Source organism: Homalodisca vitripennis, chromosome X, assembly GCF_021130785.1.
Source record: "Homalodisca vitripennis isolate AUS2020 chromosome X, UT_GWSS_2.1, whole genome shotgun sequence".
Classification (NCBI taxonomy): Eukaryota; Metazoa; Arthropoda; class Insecta; order Hemiptera; family Cicadellidae; genus Homalodisca; species Homalodisca vitripennis.
The window spans coordinates 84,301,257-84,320,743 of record NC_060215.1 but is presented as its reverse complement, the minus strand read 5'-3'; the positions used below and the strand labels follow the sequence as shown (position 1 = coordinate 84,320,743).

The window sequence follows — 19,487 nt, the reverse complement described above, 5'->3', positions numbered from 1 at the left end:
TTCATCTAAATTACTCTTTAACACTTTTCAAGTACATATGAAAATTTTCATTGTGTGAATTTATTGTTATTTATATTTCTTTTATTACAAACATACAGTAAGTGTAGTTCACACAGTCCATAATATTTTGTATGTAACCATTCACGAATGTATGCACTAACATATCCATGTTCTATGAGGAATGAATACAACAGAATTAGTTAATCTTTTCATGGGATTGGTATTGGTCCTGTACACTAAATTGGTCAGGAATTTAGCCATCCATCACCTTGTGTTCATCCTTGTAACGTATTGTAATAATATGAGAACATAACATGTATGTATTATGGCCTCATTTCAATCCATCATCACTTGAATTGTTATACTGTTAAAATGACATTAAATGTATTCCATGGTAACATAACTTTTCCTTTCGCCTACAGGTGGCTGACTGATTAGGTACCCATTTTATGCTTTTTTTTTTTATCAGACTGTCACACAAGAACCATTTGGAGATGTACTTAAATTTGACTTCTTAAACTCTTTTGTCACGATTTTTAATTTTTAAATTGATTTATTTACATAAGGAGGAAACAACTGGAGTCATATTTACGTACTAGTGCTTGAAAGGAGGAACCAAGCCTTCTTACACTAAAGTGCCCCAGACACTCTGTCAGTTGACTCTGGGCTCTCTCTCCTCAATATAACATACATCACTATACTAATCAAACAGACAAATGGTATATAATGGCCTTAGTGCTGCAATATAAAGTCATGAATTTGCAACAAGAAACTCCACATTTTCCACATCGCTTTAAAAATGTTCTGTTTTTCCCTAAATTCAGTTCCCAGGACATAGTTTCTGGGCTTTTCCAGACCCCACCTCCTCCTAGCACTCCAGGTTTAGAAGGTTAGGGGTGTAAAATTCGATTAAACATTCAAACTGTATGAGACAATTTAGTGCCTTTTACCTTGGCTATCTCCACCTGAAGGATGAATATGCGGTTGCCCTCCTGTGCCAAGTCAGTGGGATGTCTCGCCTAAACCAACACGGCTCACACTTGCCAGACCGTATATCTACCTGAAAAAATATCTAGCACTTATCTCAATTCCAAGTTTGCTTTTGATATATATATATATATATATATATATATATATAAAGACTGGTTACTGATACTCTTATATTTGGTTACATAAACAATAAAGTAAAAAGGACTCATCTTTTATATTATTGTTAAAACTAGTTTAGAAACCTACAGATCGACTTTGATGTATTGGATGTTTATAAGTTATTTGTATTTATTACAGTAGAATACATGATTATATTAATCTATTAAAACAAATTAAAAATTTTTTGGAATTTGTTTATTTATTTAAAATTAGAAGGGAAGATGTTTGAGCCACCACAGGAATCTGAGCAGAGGCAATTCCCTATTTATGTCTTATAATATATATATTGTATTAAATTAGATTATGCTTAGGTCATTTAATTTGATGGGTCTTAAAGAAAAACTCAATCCACTATTAATTAGTATTAGTCTAATGACCCAGTGTTAAAAAATGAAGTGAGTAAGGTTATGTCTCTTAATTGGTTTTAACTGCTTATAAAATATTACAATTTTAGTCAGTGAGTTGCTAATTGAAAATTATTATTTGGAAAAAATTATGCTCTTTTATAAATTTACACATTATATATTATCAAAATTTATATACTGCAGAAAAAACAATTATTGTGGATCTAAGTATGGTCCCTTGGCGGGATAGGTTAAGATTCAGGCAGTATATTCCTACCAAGAGGCACAAGTTTGGAATAAAAACGTTTAAAGTTTGTGACCCCATGGGGATCTACATGCAACATTCAAATATATTGAGGGAAAATTTATATTACCTCCAATTTGATTGTAGGACACACTATCATTCTAAAGGCATGTAGCTCTGTGTTAAATGAAGGTCGAGTGATGTGCACTGACAATTTTTATACAAGCGTTCCTGTTGCTTGTAAAGTATTAGATACTAACGGTCATTTGCTGGAACTGTTGCAATACATTTATTGAAGAAATGAAAAAACAACATTACTATAGAAAACCGTGTACCGTGTGCTATATCAAATTGTAGAGACAAGGTGCTTCTCAACTTGAAAAATTATTAAGAAAATACTTGATGCTCAGGTGGCTCTGCTGTACCTACCTTGTGCCTTACTTTGAGTCACATCAACATTGATTCAATCAATAAGTATTACTATATTTTAAATAGTAATAATAAAGGAACTGTAGTCTTCACCATTTAAACGCATAGAATAAGTTGCTTATTATTATTTTAGTAAAATATATGATTTTCTTGTGAAACGTGTTTAAATTAAGTCCTAGTTCTCATTTTCAAGGTAAAAAAATATTAAAAGTGTAAACCCTTACTGTCAATCATATATGACTGATATGGCCTTAATAGAAAAACATGAAATTTTAGAAGGCCTATACAGGTAATACTATCATTTGATGGTTGTCCTGTTGGCAAAATCACTGTGTCTTTTATTACTGATAGGGTGCTTAGAATGATAGCAACATTTTACAATGTAAGCACTTTTTCTTTGTATTTAAATAAAAAAAAAGATTAGCTTGTAATCAGTGAATTTCCTTCATACACTACGGTCGAAGAGAAAACTACATACTAGTTTTATCTTCTAAGTAGCATGTAAACAACAGTTTAATCTAATATGTGAAGAAGAGTTTGGAATTTGAGCTTTTTTGTTTAAGTAAATGGTCGTTTGACCACTGTGTGGTACACACTTGTAATGCGAAGTGCCCTCTGGTGCTGCACAGCAAGTAACTCATCACAAGCTCATTGGCGGATGCCATATCCCTCTTGTCGTAGCTGATAAGTAGATAGATAGTGGGGTAATATTATCTATACACAAGAGAATCTCATTATTTTTATGGGACAATGAATGTGTTTTGATGTTTCATGTGAACTTCGTTGATTGCAGGCTTTAGATGACCCAAACAACATTTGTATATCTCAGCGAAATTTTGCTATCGGCATAGCAGTGGCAGGGTTGATCCTCATGCTGATGGTGGTGGCGGCATTCCTCATCCTGCTCGCTAGGAGACGATCTCGTAAGGAGATATCCACAACAGGCAGCTCAATCTATAGTGGACCTTATACCAACACTGCCTACAGCCATAGTAGTTAAATAAGAAAAGAATCTCCCACTGCCACGTGACTGTACTCTGACTTTTATTAAAATTATACTTAGGGAATACTTTCAAATTATATCCTATATATTTTAAAAATATTATCAGTAAGTTGATTATTTTCTAAACAACATCTTTCTTAAAATGTCTCTATTAAGGATTATTCTTGAAAGTATCGACATAAATCAACCTTTTTAAGGGGTTATTAAAGCTTTTAATAGTGTTCTAATTTAAAATTTATTGCAAAATAAATAAAATTAAAATAAAATGCTATTTTATATATTTTTGTGGAAGTAATACTTAGAATGAGAGTTGTTCGAGAATTTGTTTAGACTAAATGTTTTACAATTTTTTATATGAAGCTGATGTTCTTACCATTTTGTCTTAGGTATATAAATTTTGACTACTGTATTTAATACGGTTAGTGTATGAAAGATGGAGTTTGTGTGCTAGTGTATGTGCGTGAGGAAATTTTAAAAATGTCTTTCACATAAAATAAATGCTACCTTCATGTATGTGAAACATTTTAGCAAATAGGTGCTGGCAGATCTTAAAGATGTGTGGAAGTCTGGTTTTAGGGAGTCACCTGATATAAGATGGCTCATCTTCTATTTCAATCTGGCTTTGCTCAACTTTATGTTATTGCACTTATTGCTATATCATTTGTTTTTCTGTTTTATCCATTATTAAATTAAACAAAATCACTCTTGAAGTCATTACAGTTTCAATTCTAAATATATATATAAATTTTCACTGTAATTTATTTGAAAAAATACAAAAGATTTAAATTCAACTCCATGCTTAGAAATGAAGAGGGGCCATCTAAAACATGGCATTGGTTCAAAATACCATTGAGTTTATAATAGTTCATTTTTCAAATAATGATGGCTTGGTAAGTTATAGCTCAAATTAGTTAATGGTAGTCTGGACCTTTGCCAAAACAATCATAACTATGTTGTAAATATGACGACTATTAATTAATTAGCCTTATTATGAGATAGCCATTACTGTAATCTAGTTTTATTATTAATGTTATAATTAATATTATTTGCTACTATAAAAACAGTGTCATTACTCCTTAATTCTCTTTACAATCTCTTCTTTTTTAATACAGATGAATTAAATCACTATTTACGCTTATGATGAGTTTTTATTGTATTTTCCTTAATACTAAAAACTAATATATTAAACTTGTCAAAGGACTATTTTAAATTTTCATAAAATAGTCCATTACAAAAAATAGTTTTACATCTTATGAGATATTTAAAACTCACCATTGTGTTAGTAATTGAACAATAGTATTCCTATTTGAACAGATAACTGAGCAGTAGGAACACGATTCATTTAATATGTTGAGTGCAGCAGAGTGATAGTAATTGAGCAATAGTATTCCTATTTGAACAGATAACTGAGCAGTAGGAACACGATTCATTTAATATGTTGAGTGCAGCAGAGTGATAGTAATTGAGCAATAGTATTCCTATTTGAACAGATAACTGAGCAGTAGGAACACGATTCATTTAATATGTTGAGTGCAGCAGAGTGATAGTAATTGAGCAATAGTATTCCTATTTGAACAGATAACTGAGCAGTAGGAACACGATTCATTTAATATGTTGAGTGCAGCAGAGTGATAGTAATTGAGCAATAGTATTCCTATTTGAACAGATAACTGAGCAGTAGGAACACGATTCATTTAATATGTTGAGTGCAGCAGAGTGATAGTAATTGAGCAATAGTATTCCTATTTGAACAGATAACTGAGCAGTAGGAACACGATTCACAATATGTTGAGTGCAGCAGAGTGATAGTAATTGAGCAATAGTATTCCAATTTGAACAGATAACTGAGCAGTAGGAACACGATTCATTTAATATATTGAGTGCAGCAGAGTGATAGTAATTGAGGAATAGTATTCCTATTTGAACAGATAACTGAGCAGTAGGAACACGATTCATTTAATATGTTGAGTGCAGCAGAGTGATAGTAATTGAGCAATAGTATTCCAATTTGAACAGATAACTGAGCAGTAGGAACACGATTCATTTAATATATTGAGTGCAGCAGAGTGATAGTAATTGAGGAATAGTATTCCTATTTGAACAGATAACTGAGCAGTAGGAACACGATTCATTTAATATGTTGAGTGCAGCAGATGCCTTACGTGTACAGAAGCTGAGTGCTATGTTCGGTGTCACTCAGTATAGTCTATTAGTGTTAAGCTAGACTGTACCAAGTAAGCTAAATTCCACTGCTGACAGTAGCGTAGCCAGAAATTTCGTTCGGGGGGGGGGGGTCCGAAACCGGGAGATCCGGGGGACGTTTTGTGTGTTATTTTCCAATGAGTTCACTGGTAAAAGGTAAATACCAAAAATATGAGCTTTAGTAACTATGCCTTATAGAAAGTGGAAAGATGTAATAGGCAAATTCAACTCTCACAGCAACTCTAGTACCACAAATTTTCTTGTATAGCTACAGAAACTTTACGAAGTTCGATTCTGGCCGAGTATAAGGCACCAAAGTGATGTTGGATTCACTGGATAAGAAAGAAAAAGAACAAAACAGAGCTTCACTCAAGCTTATAATTGACACAACTATATTCTGTGGAAAAAATTAAATACCCCTTCGGGGACATTGGGCCACTGACGGTCGAAACCCTTTAGAAAAGGAGGGCAATTTTCGAGCGTTGCTCGGGTGCAGATCAAACTAACGGTCGGAAAATGCACCGGAAAAACTCTACTGATTAGAAGTTCGGCTACTTTGGATTTCACTGATTAAGGTATTTATGAATGAGTTATAATGACGATTTTTTGTATCATTACACTGTAGACGAGTATATAATTATCGGAAAAAAATCCAAAAAATCATTTCGGTCGGAAATAAAATACACCTGAAAACTCTAATGATTAGAACTTCAACTACTTCAGACTTCAGTTATTGAGGTAAACGTGGTATTTTTGATTGAGTTAGGACGACGATTTTTTTGTTATCATTAAAAACTGTACTCGACTACCTATATAATTATCGACAAAAAATCACTTCCGGTCGGTAAATACCGAAGAAAAGCTTTGAACAGATTCAAGTTTTGACGATTTTGGATTTCACTGGTTGAGTGGTTGAGGTAAAAGTGGTATTTATAATTTTGTTAGGACATTGATTTTAGGTATTAATTCAACGCCGACTAATAAATATATAATTATCGAGAAAAAAACCAAAAATAATCACTTCCGATCGGAATATACTAAGGAAAATGAAATAATACCTCAGTCAGTGAAATCCGAAGTAGTCGGAACTTCTTATCAGTAGAGCTTTTAAAGTGTATTTTCCGACCGAAAGTGATTTTTTATATTTTTTTCGATAATTATATACACGTCTACAGTTTAATGACACTAAAATCAACGTCTTGACTTAATTCTTACGTCCCCAAGACGAATTTGAACGAAGTGGTCGCTAATTTAAACTGTCCAAGTCCAAGTCGGGTCGCTAGGATAGCCTCTGGGCGCTCCTCCTGGTCTGTGGGCAGTATCTGAGCAGTTGAGCTCAATGATTTGCCTGTCAACTGGAACAATTTGCTTCTGCAGCAGTCTAGCAGCTGGTCGGTGTGTCACTGAGGGCCACTGCTTCATTGAAGAGCCGGATGAGGGCGGTCAGCTGCGCAGCTATTTCAAGACGGCTTGTAGGCTGCGCTGGGCGAGGGCGGCTGCTTCTGCTGCTGCATCAGCTGCTGGCGCCTCCGTTTGTTGCGGCGGAGTGGCTGGTGTATTTGCCGGCGGGCGAGGTAGTCGGTTGGCTGGGTTCTGGGGTTTCCTCCGGCGCTTCTTCTTCTGCGGCATGTCGTCCTCAGCTTCACTCTCCGATACGGAGTTCGCTGGTGACTCGTCCCGCGCTGGTCGCTTGGGCGGCTGGGCCGTTGATCGCCACGCCACTGGTTTGGTTGGCCGGGACTTGCGGCCTAACTGGACAGCTGCCGCTCTGGCCTCCTTGTAGGCCGGACACCCACGATAGTTGGCGTTGTGATCGCCGCCACAATTGCAGCAGTGACCCTTCTCCGTCGAGACTTTGGGGCAGTTCATCTTCAGATGATTTTCCCCGCAGCGGACGCATTTTCTCGGCCTCCCGCAGTTGCCGGAGCCGTGGCCAAAACCTTGGCACCTGTAGCACTGCGGCGGGCCGACCGGCTTCTTGTAGACAGTGACTGAGACTCTGACATGGAGCAGGCTTTTCACGTTGTAGATTTGGCAAGCCCTCTTGGTGTCAGGGTTCTCTCGCTCACTGTCCCTGGTCAGCGTGATCAGCCAGCTTCTGGTAGGTCCCCTGGCAGTCCGATGTCGTGCAACCTCGTCGACGGCGAAGCCCTCGTCAGTTAAGACATCGAAGAGCTCCACATCATCGGTGTCGGGCAGTCCGCTGATCACAACCTTAAGCGATCTTTCACACCCAAGGTTGTGAGTGTAGAAGGGCAGCTTATTGAAACATAGGTACCGCTGAACCGCCCTGAAGTCCTCCACGGTGGTCACTTTCAAGCGATAGTGAGCACCGCGGAATGTTGTCGTCAGGCCGTCCCGCGCCAACCCCTGCAACTTCTTGGCGTGGGTAGGCCAGTCCGGAACACTGTCCAGGAACAGCAAGGGTATCCTGGGCGTAGAAACCGAAGCCGTAGGTTGGTCAGATGTCACAGTAGCAGTGGTGACGTTGTGGCCTTTAAAAAGGCCCTTTGCAGGAGCAGCGACCTTCTTAGGCGCCGAGCCGGCAGGTGGAGAGCTAGGCCTCTTAGCTGGCTGCGCTTCCAAAGGCACGCTGTCCCATCTTCTTGAAGATGTCACTCATGTTGTTTCAGGAGTTGTTGACACAACGAGCGCTGGAGGTCGAATGTTTGCCGTGTTACAATTTAGGTTGCTTTGCGACGTCACGTGACCGCGCTCTATAGCAATACCGTGATTACACTACACTATCCGAAAGGCCGAGCCCATAAGTATCGTTTGATACTTTATGATTTAAACGAAAGGACAATTATATTTTTAACAACGGTCACTTTAATCAATTAAATCAATCAATTTAATTTTTGTAAACAAGAGTAAATGATAACTCTCCTTTTCTTTCTCCTGCTCCATGCTTTATTTTTTAATATGTCTTAAAATTTCGGGGGGGGGGTCCGGACCCCCTGGACCCCCCCCTTCGCTACGCCACTGACTGCTGACATCATGACAGTAAGTTCCTGGGCTACACAATACAATCTTATTCTATTACAACTCAACAAGTGCTATCCAATCAACTTAAGAAATTTTTTTGGTGATAAAAAGTTTTCATCCTAATTTAGAATTTATTGTAAAATGCCTATTTAAAACAGACTATATAAAAATAGTCGACTATAACCTACTCGTCTAATACATGATATGAAACAATACAAAGAACTTAACATAGGTCAACGACGTATTGTTTGTGGATAGGTCTATAAAAACTAAGCAAATATATAAAGAAAAAAACTTTGCATTGTATTTGCTATATTTTATTGTTATTCATACATTTTTATATGCTATAGATCCTCTTGATTTTGCCATTTTCTGTGTATAAATCTACGCATTTATTTATATAAAAATGTCTCCCCATAACCAGTATAGTTATAGTATTTAGGTTTGAGGGTAACAATTACAAACAACAAATGCAAATTGGGAATTCATGAAAGTAGATATTTTATTTATTAACTTAGATTTTATTTAAATATTCAGATTTACTTTGGAAACAGTTTTTTTATTATTAAACTGATATAATCTATTCCTTTTATTTGTGAGGAAATGGATAGGCAGTTAAATTCTTTAACCACCTTGCATGAGATACATCATACAATACTGGGTTTTTTAAACAACCAACATACCCGAGATTACTTGTTTTTCAAGCACATGTTAACAGCTGTTATATGTTGTGTTAATAAACTTTAAATGAGGTATTTGTTAAAAACTTATATAAAACAGGGAAAAAAATTCTGCATTGGTTTTATCACCACACAACTATGCTCAGGATTTGATGGTGCTGCACACCTGGACTTGTGTTGGTTAAAGATGTCTTATTTTATCAGGCAAAGTTAAGGCTAAGAAAGCATCCCTAATACTTAATCTGGGGACGAACGATTTAAAGGTGACTTCCGAACCACCACCAATGGCCAGGCAGGACAGTACACCTTTTTTTTATTGGTTAAAGGGTTAAGAGGAGAAGGTGGTTTTTATGAATCTTATAAAAGTTTAAAATAAGTTTAAAGCTTATGTCATTCCTCAACATAGGGGACACTCTAAAACAGTTAATTTGTAGGAATGTTGTAACTTGAAGTGAGTTAGACTTCTAGGTAGTTGGTTGTCTTATGTCTACAAAAAAAGCTTTGGGTTGTATACAGATTTTACTTTGTGTTCAGAATGGTTAATTGCTGGGAGTCAATCAAAGTTGCGGGTAATGATGTAATAGAACTGGGTAATGATAATTAGAAAAGGGTAGTGTAAAACTCCAGCTCCGGGAAGTGCGGCATTATTATACATAAGAAACCATACAAACAATTCCATACATTTACTTAGATCTTTGATTTTGAAGTGTATTACAAAATCTATAATTTAAATAGGTAAATGTGTTTGGCTTTTCAAATGACACAAAAATAGATACATAAATCTATTAGGTTTTTTTTTAATTTCCAGATATACATGGGAAGTACTTAAATAGTATATTAACCAAAGTTAAGGGCGGAAATCTACAATAATTTGAGAAATCAAGTAGTACTTTTGCAAAAGAATATTATCATGTGCAGTTGTGTGTTAATTTGATGCATTATTCAAGAACAATTTTAAATTTTTAGAGAGCAAGTTGTTTTTCTATGCTTTTTCTAGAAGCTTTACCCTTTAATAATAATTTTGTGCAAATACTATTTGAAATAATATTTGTCCATTTTTATAAGAGTAATAAATATTGAAGCTAGTACATTTTTTGAAGTCCTGGGACATTCTAGAACAGGCACAAGAAGACCATGTGTTGTTGTTAGAAAATTATTCAAGTAATTGAGAAGAAACATTATTTTAGTTTTAAGTATAAAACTAAAATAATACGTTCAGTGTTATAATATGACTTGGTTTAGTTTACTTTCATATTGAAATTTGGATGAATTGCCCTTTTAGTTTTGAGAAGAACTTACATTAAACTTTTAATAATTTAAATTTTACTTTTTGGAGAGATTTGTATTAGTATTTTTAATAAATTTACAAGAATATTATTTTATACATTCCCAAGGAATTTTTGTAAATTCATGAGAATTGTCAAATATTTGTTTATTAATTTATTATAAACAAATTGAAGATAAGTAGTTTGAACTTTTAACTGGGCCTACACAAATTATTCAAATATAGTAGTGTTTTTTACTAACTTAAAACTCACCTCAAGTTGTGTCTAATTTTTAATTTGAATTCTCAATTGTGTTTTTTTTACTTGTGATAATTTAATACTTGATGGATTTAGTACTTCCAAGGCTCATAATCAAACGAAAAATCAACTATAGAGTGACAAGGTTGTAACTGAATTTAAATATTGAAACTTACTCCTAGTTAGGTATACATGAATACTATGAAAAACGTTCTAACTTTGTGATTCAATATGGGAAGAAGATTGCACTTAATAATTTAATTATTTAACTAACCCTTGGTTTATACCTATATACATCCAATAAAAAAATTATTCTCTTGTAATGGTTTAATTAAGAAGTTCTGTTAAAGAAAGTGTCTTACTAAACATCCTATTATTTCTTTTCTACGAAATACATACCCATTTAATTTGTCTTAGTTGAAAAGGTTTGGGACAATTCCATTTAATGTCGGTGAAATGACATGTATATTAGCTGTGTATCTTTTTATACAAAATAATGCAAAACATCTAGTTTTAAAATGGAATATGATGTTTGCTTCTTATTCTACCTGAAGTATTTGATCAATATTATTACTCCAATAATACAGTATTATGTATTATTCAAATATATTCCAGGGTCAAGAGAAAACTGATAACTTCTAGATTTACTCCTGTACGATATACCTGAGCACCACTGCTGTCAGGTAATTTACATAGAAATTGGGTTTTAATAATTATAAAACAACAATCTTTTAAATAAATTTATTATTTTTAATAAAAACAAAACTATTTTACAAAATCCATAAACCAAATCAGCATGAACATTGCAACTAGTTTCATTAAATATCAATAAACACTGTCTCAGGCTAAATAAAAATAAATCCAATCAAGTTTACGTAGACAGGAAGTGTGGGAATGAATAGCTGGAGTGAAGGGTAGACTATCTTTAATCCTGTGTTTTTCTTAATCCTGCATATAACATAATCTCCTTTATTCAACTGCTGATTTTAATTACTGTGTTTATAAATAAAATATGTCTTTTATGTTATTTTGAAAAGCATGGGCTAGAACTTACTTTCATCACTTTGGGAAAGCCAGCCTAAACTCAGCCTGAGACAGACGTCATGCTTACATAATGTAATTTATACAAAAACAAATATATCTAAATTTCTTCAATTCGTAGCATTCTTCCACACACTTAAGCGTACATTTTATGAAATACACTTACAAAGGTTTAAGATGTGAACAGATGTTTTTAGAATTAATAAAACAATAGATATTTGTAAAAAATAATTAAAAGTGTAATAAATACAGTGGGTTCCTGTTATAACACCACCCACATATAAATTTGAAGTGAGCTATTCACTTTCAGTGAAGTTACTGTCAGTTGCTAGTTGGTTCCCGCTAAGGTTTGCATCATCTCTCTGTGGGTGTTAGGTGTTGGGGAGTCTGAATAGTTCCCAAACACTAGAAATAATTTGAAATGACTACTACAGTAACTTAGGGGAACAAAATGGCGGAAAACTCTATGTTTATAAAAAAGCTCCCTGCTAATAATATTGATACAGGATGTATTGGTGAATAAACATTGTGACAGGACCCACTGTAGTCATTTTTATGATCATTACATCAAATGAATTGCTAAAGTTGTTAGTTTTATTACAAAAGGCAAATACATGTTTTGGCTTTGCAAGCAAAACATATGATAAATTTCACCAATTATACAAGTTGTGGGGTATGTGACGAAACATTCATAGCTGGATATTTAAGATAACTCTAACTATAGCAGTAAGAAGTGTACCTGTATACAGGGTGATCTTACTGCACTTTGTATGTAGACGTAAACATTTCGATTGAACTGTTTGCAGTAGCTTATATAACTTATCTTCTACACAGTACCATTCCCGTGACTATTTTATTGGTACACCCCACAACAAATGATTTACACATGCATTGAGCTCAAGTTTGTGCGTCAAAACATTGAAAACATACAACTAGGCAGTCAACATATTATTTTCTTTGTACAAAAATTCTTTTAATTTTATTAATAACAAAACTCAAATACTTTTGATGATTGAGCTCAAGCAGTATTTCACTGTTTTAACCATTACAAGGAAACCAAGTTTCACACATTTTAAAGGATTTACAGCTTGAAATATTGTTTACAGTAAATACGATCTAAGCATATCAACAAAGTCAATCTTAATAATCTTATTTTATATTATGTAATAAAAATGTAAGAAAGGATAAAAATAATAAGCACTTAAGGAACAAGCGTACAGTGATATACACACATACTAGTAAAAACTAACATACTAGTTTACAAGACATAAATTGGAATGATTGGCAATTATTTATCACAATTGTTTAGTCATGGCATAATATACAAATACTATTTTTCTCTTATAAACCATGGGATATAATCTTATTCACATAACTCATTACTTAATTATTAAAATAATAAAAGTCTAGCTACTATTGTTGCTTTACTTTGATCAATCACCTTAAAAAATAAGTATGGGTTATATGTAAAAATTGCTATTAATGTTGTATAAAACAATCAAACCTGTATATTATTAATAAAATAAAATAATGTTCTGGCAAAAACATCTGATACATATATCCGATGTGTTTGCAAGAACTTACTTATAATAATTCTCTTTGTGTGAACAGTTCTTTTAATTTTATTAATTACACAATACAAAACGCTTTCAATGATTTGACTTCTAACAAATTACTAATCATTGAATTGAATTGAAGCAAACCTTTAGCAACAGAAAAATAGCTTATAAAAGTAATTGTATTTTTAAGCTTATGTATTCTAATTTTTAACATGAGATGCAAAGTACGTTTATTTTCACAGTTAAAATGAGTTATACCAAATTTATAACACAATCACAGTAGTAACATACAATCAAATTATTTAGAAGAATTCATTATAAATTACTAATAAAATATCAAAAACTTATTTCTAATGTACTATACTTGAGGACAAAACACCAAAGAAATGACATTTTATAAAATATAAATATTTAATTTTTAATAAGACAAATTTTGTACAGAGATTCTAGATTGATTTTCCAATTGCAGATCCTTTGTACATTTTTCAGATGGTAAGGGGACAGGTAAATTTTTGTAGTTACAATAAAAACTTAACAACATAACTCTCATAATGAGGAGGAATTGTAGAAAAATCATTAAAAACTATTTCCAATATTTACAATTCTTGAGAACCTAATATAGCTGACAAAATGCAAGTGAAATAAAGCAGTAACTAATTCAACCAGTTTTCCACTTCAAAAATTAAATATCCTATCTGGGGTGGTGACGCACAACTGTCTATATAATCCTAATATAGTGGCAAGTAACTAAGCCACTATTTGTCTGCTCCAAAATGTCTTCCACTAAGTATACTGTTCATATATGAAATATACACCATGATTGTTAGAGCAAACCTTTAAGTAAATAGTACAGAAAATATTTTGATTAATCTATTACCTTAGCTTTTAAATGCACTTACATAAGGCACAGTGGAGTTGTATTTACTGTTATAACTTAAATCTAAATATTATGGCAGTTATGCTAAATAGTCAAATAGTAAGCTATTTTTCAACCTTTCATAGCACCAACGTAATGTGTGATGCTGAGTGCGACATCTAAATGGTCAATATTGTACCAGTCAGTAGCAATTAGTATCATATTTTCAGCCAATTACAAATTTTTTAGTGATTGCTTTGGGAGAAACCTGGATTATTAAAGGGAATCAAAGTAATCTTTCTTAATCCAGGGCAAAAATAGAAGAAGCAATTCAAAATCATCTCATTGTCATGAATGGTATTTCAAGGAAACCGATTTGTATACATTTATCATTGTTAATGAGTGTCATCAACAAGATGATTATGCGCACTGTAACAATTACTTTACAGCAACAGCAATGGAGCGTGGTGGCGATTAGATGTATAAATATAAACACAGATCTTATTCACTCTTTTTAGGCCAACTGCTACGGGATCTCCTACTGGAATGGCACCCAAACCTGCACCAGCAGCATCGGGATGAGTGTTTATATTTAAATAAACGATTTGATTCATAAACACCTTTGGCCAGTAAAACCTTCTTTTACCACTCTGTTGGCCAACCAATTGATGACCTGACTGGTTCATTTAAATAGAAACACTCTTCTCGATGCTACTGGTGTAGGTTTGGGTGCCATCCCAGGAGGAGATCCCGTAGCAGTTGGCCTAAAAAGAATGAATAAGATCTGTGTTTATATTCAATAAATATAGCCACTAGAATTCATCAACATTGCTGCAAAATGTAATTGTTGAGTGTGCACAATCATTTTGACTTGTTGCTGATACTCATTAATAATGGGAGATGCTCCAGGACGAGTGAGAGGGTGATCTAGAGATCATCGGTCTAAGCCCTCAACACAACGCATTCAGGTATGGCCCAGATGGCCGCAGCTTTTGGAGGAGGACATGATAGTGGTTCATCTGGTGATAACGGAGCACTTGCTGGTCAGAGAAACGTGCATGGATAACCCAAGATTGCAGTAATAGTAACAACTTGATCAAACAATCTGAAGAAAAAAGATTGCTGGTTAAACGATTTATGACCAAAATGATTCATTTATGTAGATGGATAGTTATAGAGATTCTAGATTGGTTGTTAAATTGCAGATCCATTATAGATTTTTCACATAGAAAGATAAGACTTAAAAATGTTCATGACCCAAATGGTTCATTTAAAAAGGAAGAAAAATTTTAAAAATTGGAATATATCTGGATTAGTGATAAATATATTTAATATTTACTTAGTATAAAATGTACCACTACTATTCAGCACATCATAATAGGTAAAGAATACATTGTATCATAAAATGTATTACAAAATTTAATCATTTATTTATGTTTTACTTATTAAGATTTTTTATAAACTAGAAAACATTAACATGAAGTTTGTAGAATAGCTTAATATTACTAATTTGTGCAAAAATACATTTCAACGCTTTATTTCCTAATTTCTATGTTTAACTTGTATGAAATTCAAAAACCTTTTTTTGAACAATAAACATTTTGGACATAAGGTGGAATTGTATTTACAATCTAAACAATATTAGAGGCCATAATTCACTTGAAGCACCATACTATTCAACAATGTAATTATTAAATTAATTAAACTATTGAAAATTATAATTTGTATACAATATGTATTAATAAAAATTTTAAAAATCTTATTTTACATAAAAGGCAGTTGTATAAAAATATACATTTAATATAAACTATTTACTAATGTCATTTTAAGATCTTGGCTCATATAAATCAAATATTTGTGATAAAAAATTCAGTAAGCTACATTATGAAGTTATCTGTACTTAGAAATTAATTTTTGTGCAACCCATTTTACTAATGACATAACTCTATGGTATTCATTAATGTGAGCCTTCTTCAGTGAGAAATACAAGTTTTTCTTTAGATATATTAAAAATACCTTAATGCATGTAGCAGGCTCAAGAATATCACATGGAAAATATTAAATTAGAGCTAACATCATTGTAACTCCTTCTTATCAGACCTACATCTGTCCCATTAAGTCGTATTGTAGTTATGGTTTCCACAACTTTTATTAAGTGTGATAAGGGACAATTGCGACTTTGATAGCTAATGCTCTACAATATGAGAATTTTTTTCAACAAAGGGCAGAAAGGGAAAAGGTAATGCTAGTAAGACTGGTAATAGACTTAAATGATGCAATGGAAAAAGGATAAACATAAGTACAATATTCATTGATAAAGCCCCATTATTAATGAATGGCTTTCTCAGAGCAGGTGGGAGAAAGGAAAACTGGCCTGAGACAGCTATTTCAATGTTGAAATATCACCTTTTGTTGTAATTATTTTATTTGCCATCCTTCCAGTATTCCATTTATGTATTGCTGGAAGTTCACTTCCGATTTGTCTTCACGTTTTTTGAGAAGAAGTGAGTTATATAATAAGTAATTTGTGAGCACAGATTTTACATTTGGTATAAATTTTTAATAGCTACACTTGTGTTGACAAAATATTGTGTCTAGACAAACGGCAGCATGATTTACACGCCAACACAATTGGAACTACTTCATAACTCACTATAAACATACTGTCACTCTCTCCCTCCAATTATTAAAAAACAAAAAACAGATGTACCACAAGATCTAATGTCAACATGACCCTCACAGCTACTGAATGTTAAGAACTTCAACAAAGTTGTTTTTAAGTGTTTGAAGCAAAAACTAAAATCAAATTAAGAATAACATAGTTAATGCTGATACTTATTTTGACCTATAACACTAGGATATATCTACTCAAGATTTTCTACTAAGTACATTAGTTAAAGGTATTGATTTTAGATAACATAATCTTGTGAAAAACAAAGCATAAATTACAACTAGGAGAAAAGTGAATTTAAAAATATCTACCTGACTTTAATTTCTATTTGAAAACTGTGTGCAAAACTATTAGAAAATATTAATGAACAATGTTATACTGTGTTCATCTAAAAACATCAAAATTCAAAGTTTTAGGAGAAACAATCAACCTGAAGTTTCACAGAGGAATTAATTACAAAATTAGTAGCATTTTTTAAATTAAAATAAAAAAGTACGTTGAGCTTTCATGGTAAAACATAAATGGTGAGCATAGTACCTGGATGTACCATGGCAAGCCAGGAGCTTTATTTACTGTCTAAGTCAGAAGTCGGGAATAGCATGACCAGCCACAAGCTCTAATTGTTACTTCAGCCAGTAATCAGGTGCCACATAATCAGTCAGGAACTGTTTTTTTCTACTTAAGTCGGAATCCGGGAGTAGCGTAATTAGCCACAAGCTCTAATTGCTATTCAAGTCGGTAATCGGGAGTAGATGATCAATGAGGAGCTGTAATTGCTATCTGTCAGTTGGCAGGAGTAGCATGATCAGACAAGAGTTCTAGGAAGTAGTATGATAAAGTATAATTGCCACCAAAGTCAATAATAATTTTGGTGACAAGTTTGTAGTTTCAGCAACCTGTTGCATTGAACCTTCAGGGACGTTGACACGACAGTGATTCCCCTGTCATTTGTATCCCTTCTCTGTGCCACCCTCTAGTCTATACATTGCTTTACAACCGTGATGTAACACATCTCTGTTATAATGTAAATAAATTCACTATAGTAAGACTTATATCAAGTCCTTGTATACACTGGAATGTATGTAAAATAGAAAAAAGGCACTTAAAGAAAAATTTAGTAGGGCCATCTCCTGGGTTAAACATCATAGTTTATTTTCATAAACTAAACTAACTTTTCATAAATAGACTTAAACTTGTTTTCTTCTCTCTTTTAATTTTTAAAATTGACTAGCAATGTAAAAAAGAAAAAAAGTATATTACCTCCAACTTCAATAGTAAAAGATTTAAACTTAATAAAACACATATATTTTTCCTAAAATTACAGGTCTTTCATTTAAAAGAAGTAAATGGCCAAATAAACACAAACAAGTGAATATCATTTTCTGGATTTGATTAAATTACGTATACTGTTTCATATAAAAAATAAAATCTAATATTAATATTTTATAGTACACCTGTACAAACATATTAGCCCTAAAATGTCATCAAATTAACATTAAAAATCAGCAAATATTATTGACAATCACTTTCTTACAAATCAGGTAAAGGTTTTTCTGTACCTTCAACAGATGAATTTTAACAGCCTGAGATAAATGTTCCCTTAATAATCTACTGTGTACGGTATTATACAAGTATTTTGATGAGCCAGTTGTGAGATCCGATGCTAGAAAAGACCACAGTCCTTGAGATTGTTTTTGATGATGACATCGGTGACTGCATCAAACACAAACTGAATGTTGTTTGTGTCAGTTGCACATGTGAAGTGGGTGTAAATTTCTTTCTGGTCTTTTCTTTTATTGAGATTCTCAAACTTCATTTGTATATAAGCAGCTGCTTCCTCATACGTGTTGGAACCTGTAAATATTGATACATTTATATAGTGGAAAATAATGATAATAATAATGCAAATTTTGATGACAAGTATCTCAATAAAAATTAAAACACTCGATCATAATAAATCAATCCCATAGCATTATGATCAGTGAGAATCGTGGTCAGTGATTGATGTTGCTGTATTACTTCACCAATGATGTTTCCATGTATTATGAATTCAGACTAATAGTGAACTTAGGTAATAAAAATTACCTAAATTTCCTTTGAATTTCTTTATTATTTAAAGAAATCAGCATATGTGAACTGAGTACCTATGCAGAAATGTGCATAGCAAATAGTAGTTCATACCAAATAATAATTTGTGTACACCAAACAAAGCTATAAGTTGTGATTTACCCATTCAGTGATATATTCATTTACCCACTTCCAAATATCAAAATTCAAACATTAATTGAAGATAAAAATATTTTAACTTCCCTTAATTTCAATATAATTAATATATTCAATATAAACAGATATTTAAAAAATGTTAACACTTAAAATTTTGACATTAAAAATGTTATATTTTATAGCACTACAAATTTAAAGTCATTGTTTATAATACAACTGATGCCCTTACACACTTTTTAAATTTTTGTTTAGCAATAGGTTTTAATTATGGTTTTTTACATTTTATCTTATAATTACAAATAACTAGGTATTAATTATTGTACACGAATCAAATGTGCATGTTGTAAATAGGAAGAAAACTATTGTTTCAATTCAATGTTAGCTCATGAAATGAAAATTAGTAAGTTTACAACAATCTATGTATTTTATAGTATCTCCTAAGGTTTAGCTATTAAAAATGTCATACTTTCACCAATTTTTAAGACTTCTTAAACCACCTAATTTGATTAAACCCTGAATTAAGGTTATTCCTCACTGGGGATGAAGCTTCCAACAAGCCTATAGCTAGTCATGTTCAT

General features: G+C 32.8%; 2 protein-coding genes across 3 annotated transcripts in view; one reads left to right on the top strand and one right to left on the bottom strand.

Annotated features, from left to right (window-relative positions):
- The window catches only part of LOC124369286 (cuticlin-4), a 47,297-nt gene extending 42,990 nt beyond the window's left edge, over positions 1-4,307 (top strand). For both annotated transcript variants that reach the window (XM_046827206.1, XM_046827208.1), the window contains exon 9: positions 2,960-4,307. In XM_046827206.1, coding sequence (XP_046683162.1) covers positions 2,960-3,166 — 207 coding nt within the window. In that variant the 3' untranslated portion in view covers positions 3,167-4,307. The remainder of the gene's footprint in view (positions 1-2,959) is intronic.
- Positions 4,308-11,285: 6,978 nt separating this feature from the next.
- The window catches only part of LOC124369285 (guanine nucleotide-binding protein G(i) subunit alpha), a 37,095-nt gene continuing 28,893 nt past the window's right edge, over positions 11,286-19,487 (bottom strand). The window contains exon 6 of the mRNA XM_046827205.1: positions 11,286-18,540. Within this exon, the coding sequence (XP_046683161.1) occupies positions 18,350-18,540 (191 nt within the window). The 3' untranslated portion in view covers positions 11,286-18,349. The remainder of the gene's footprint in view (positions 18,541-19,487) is intronic.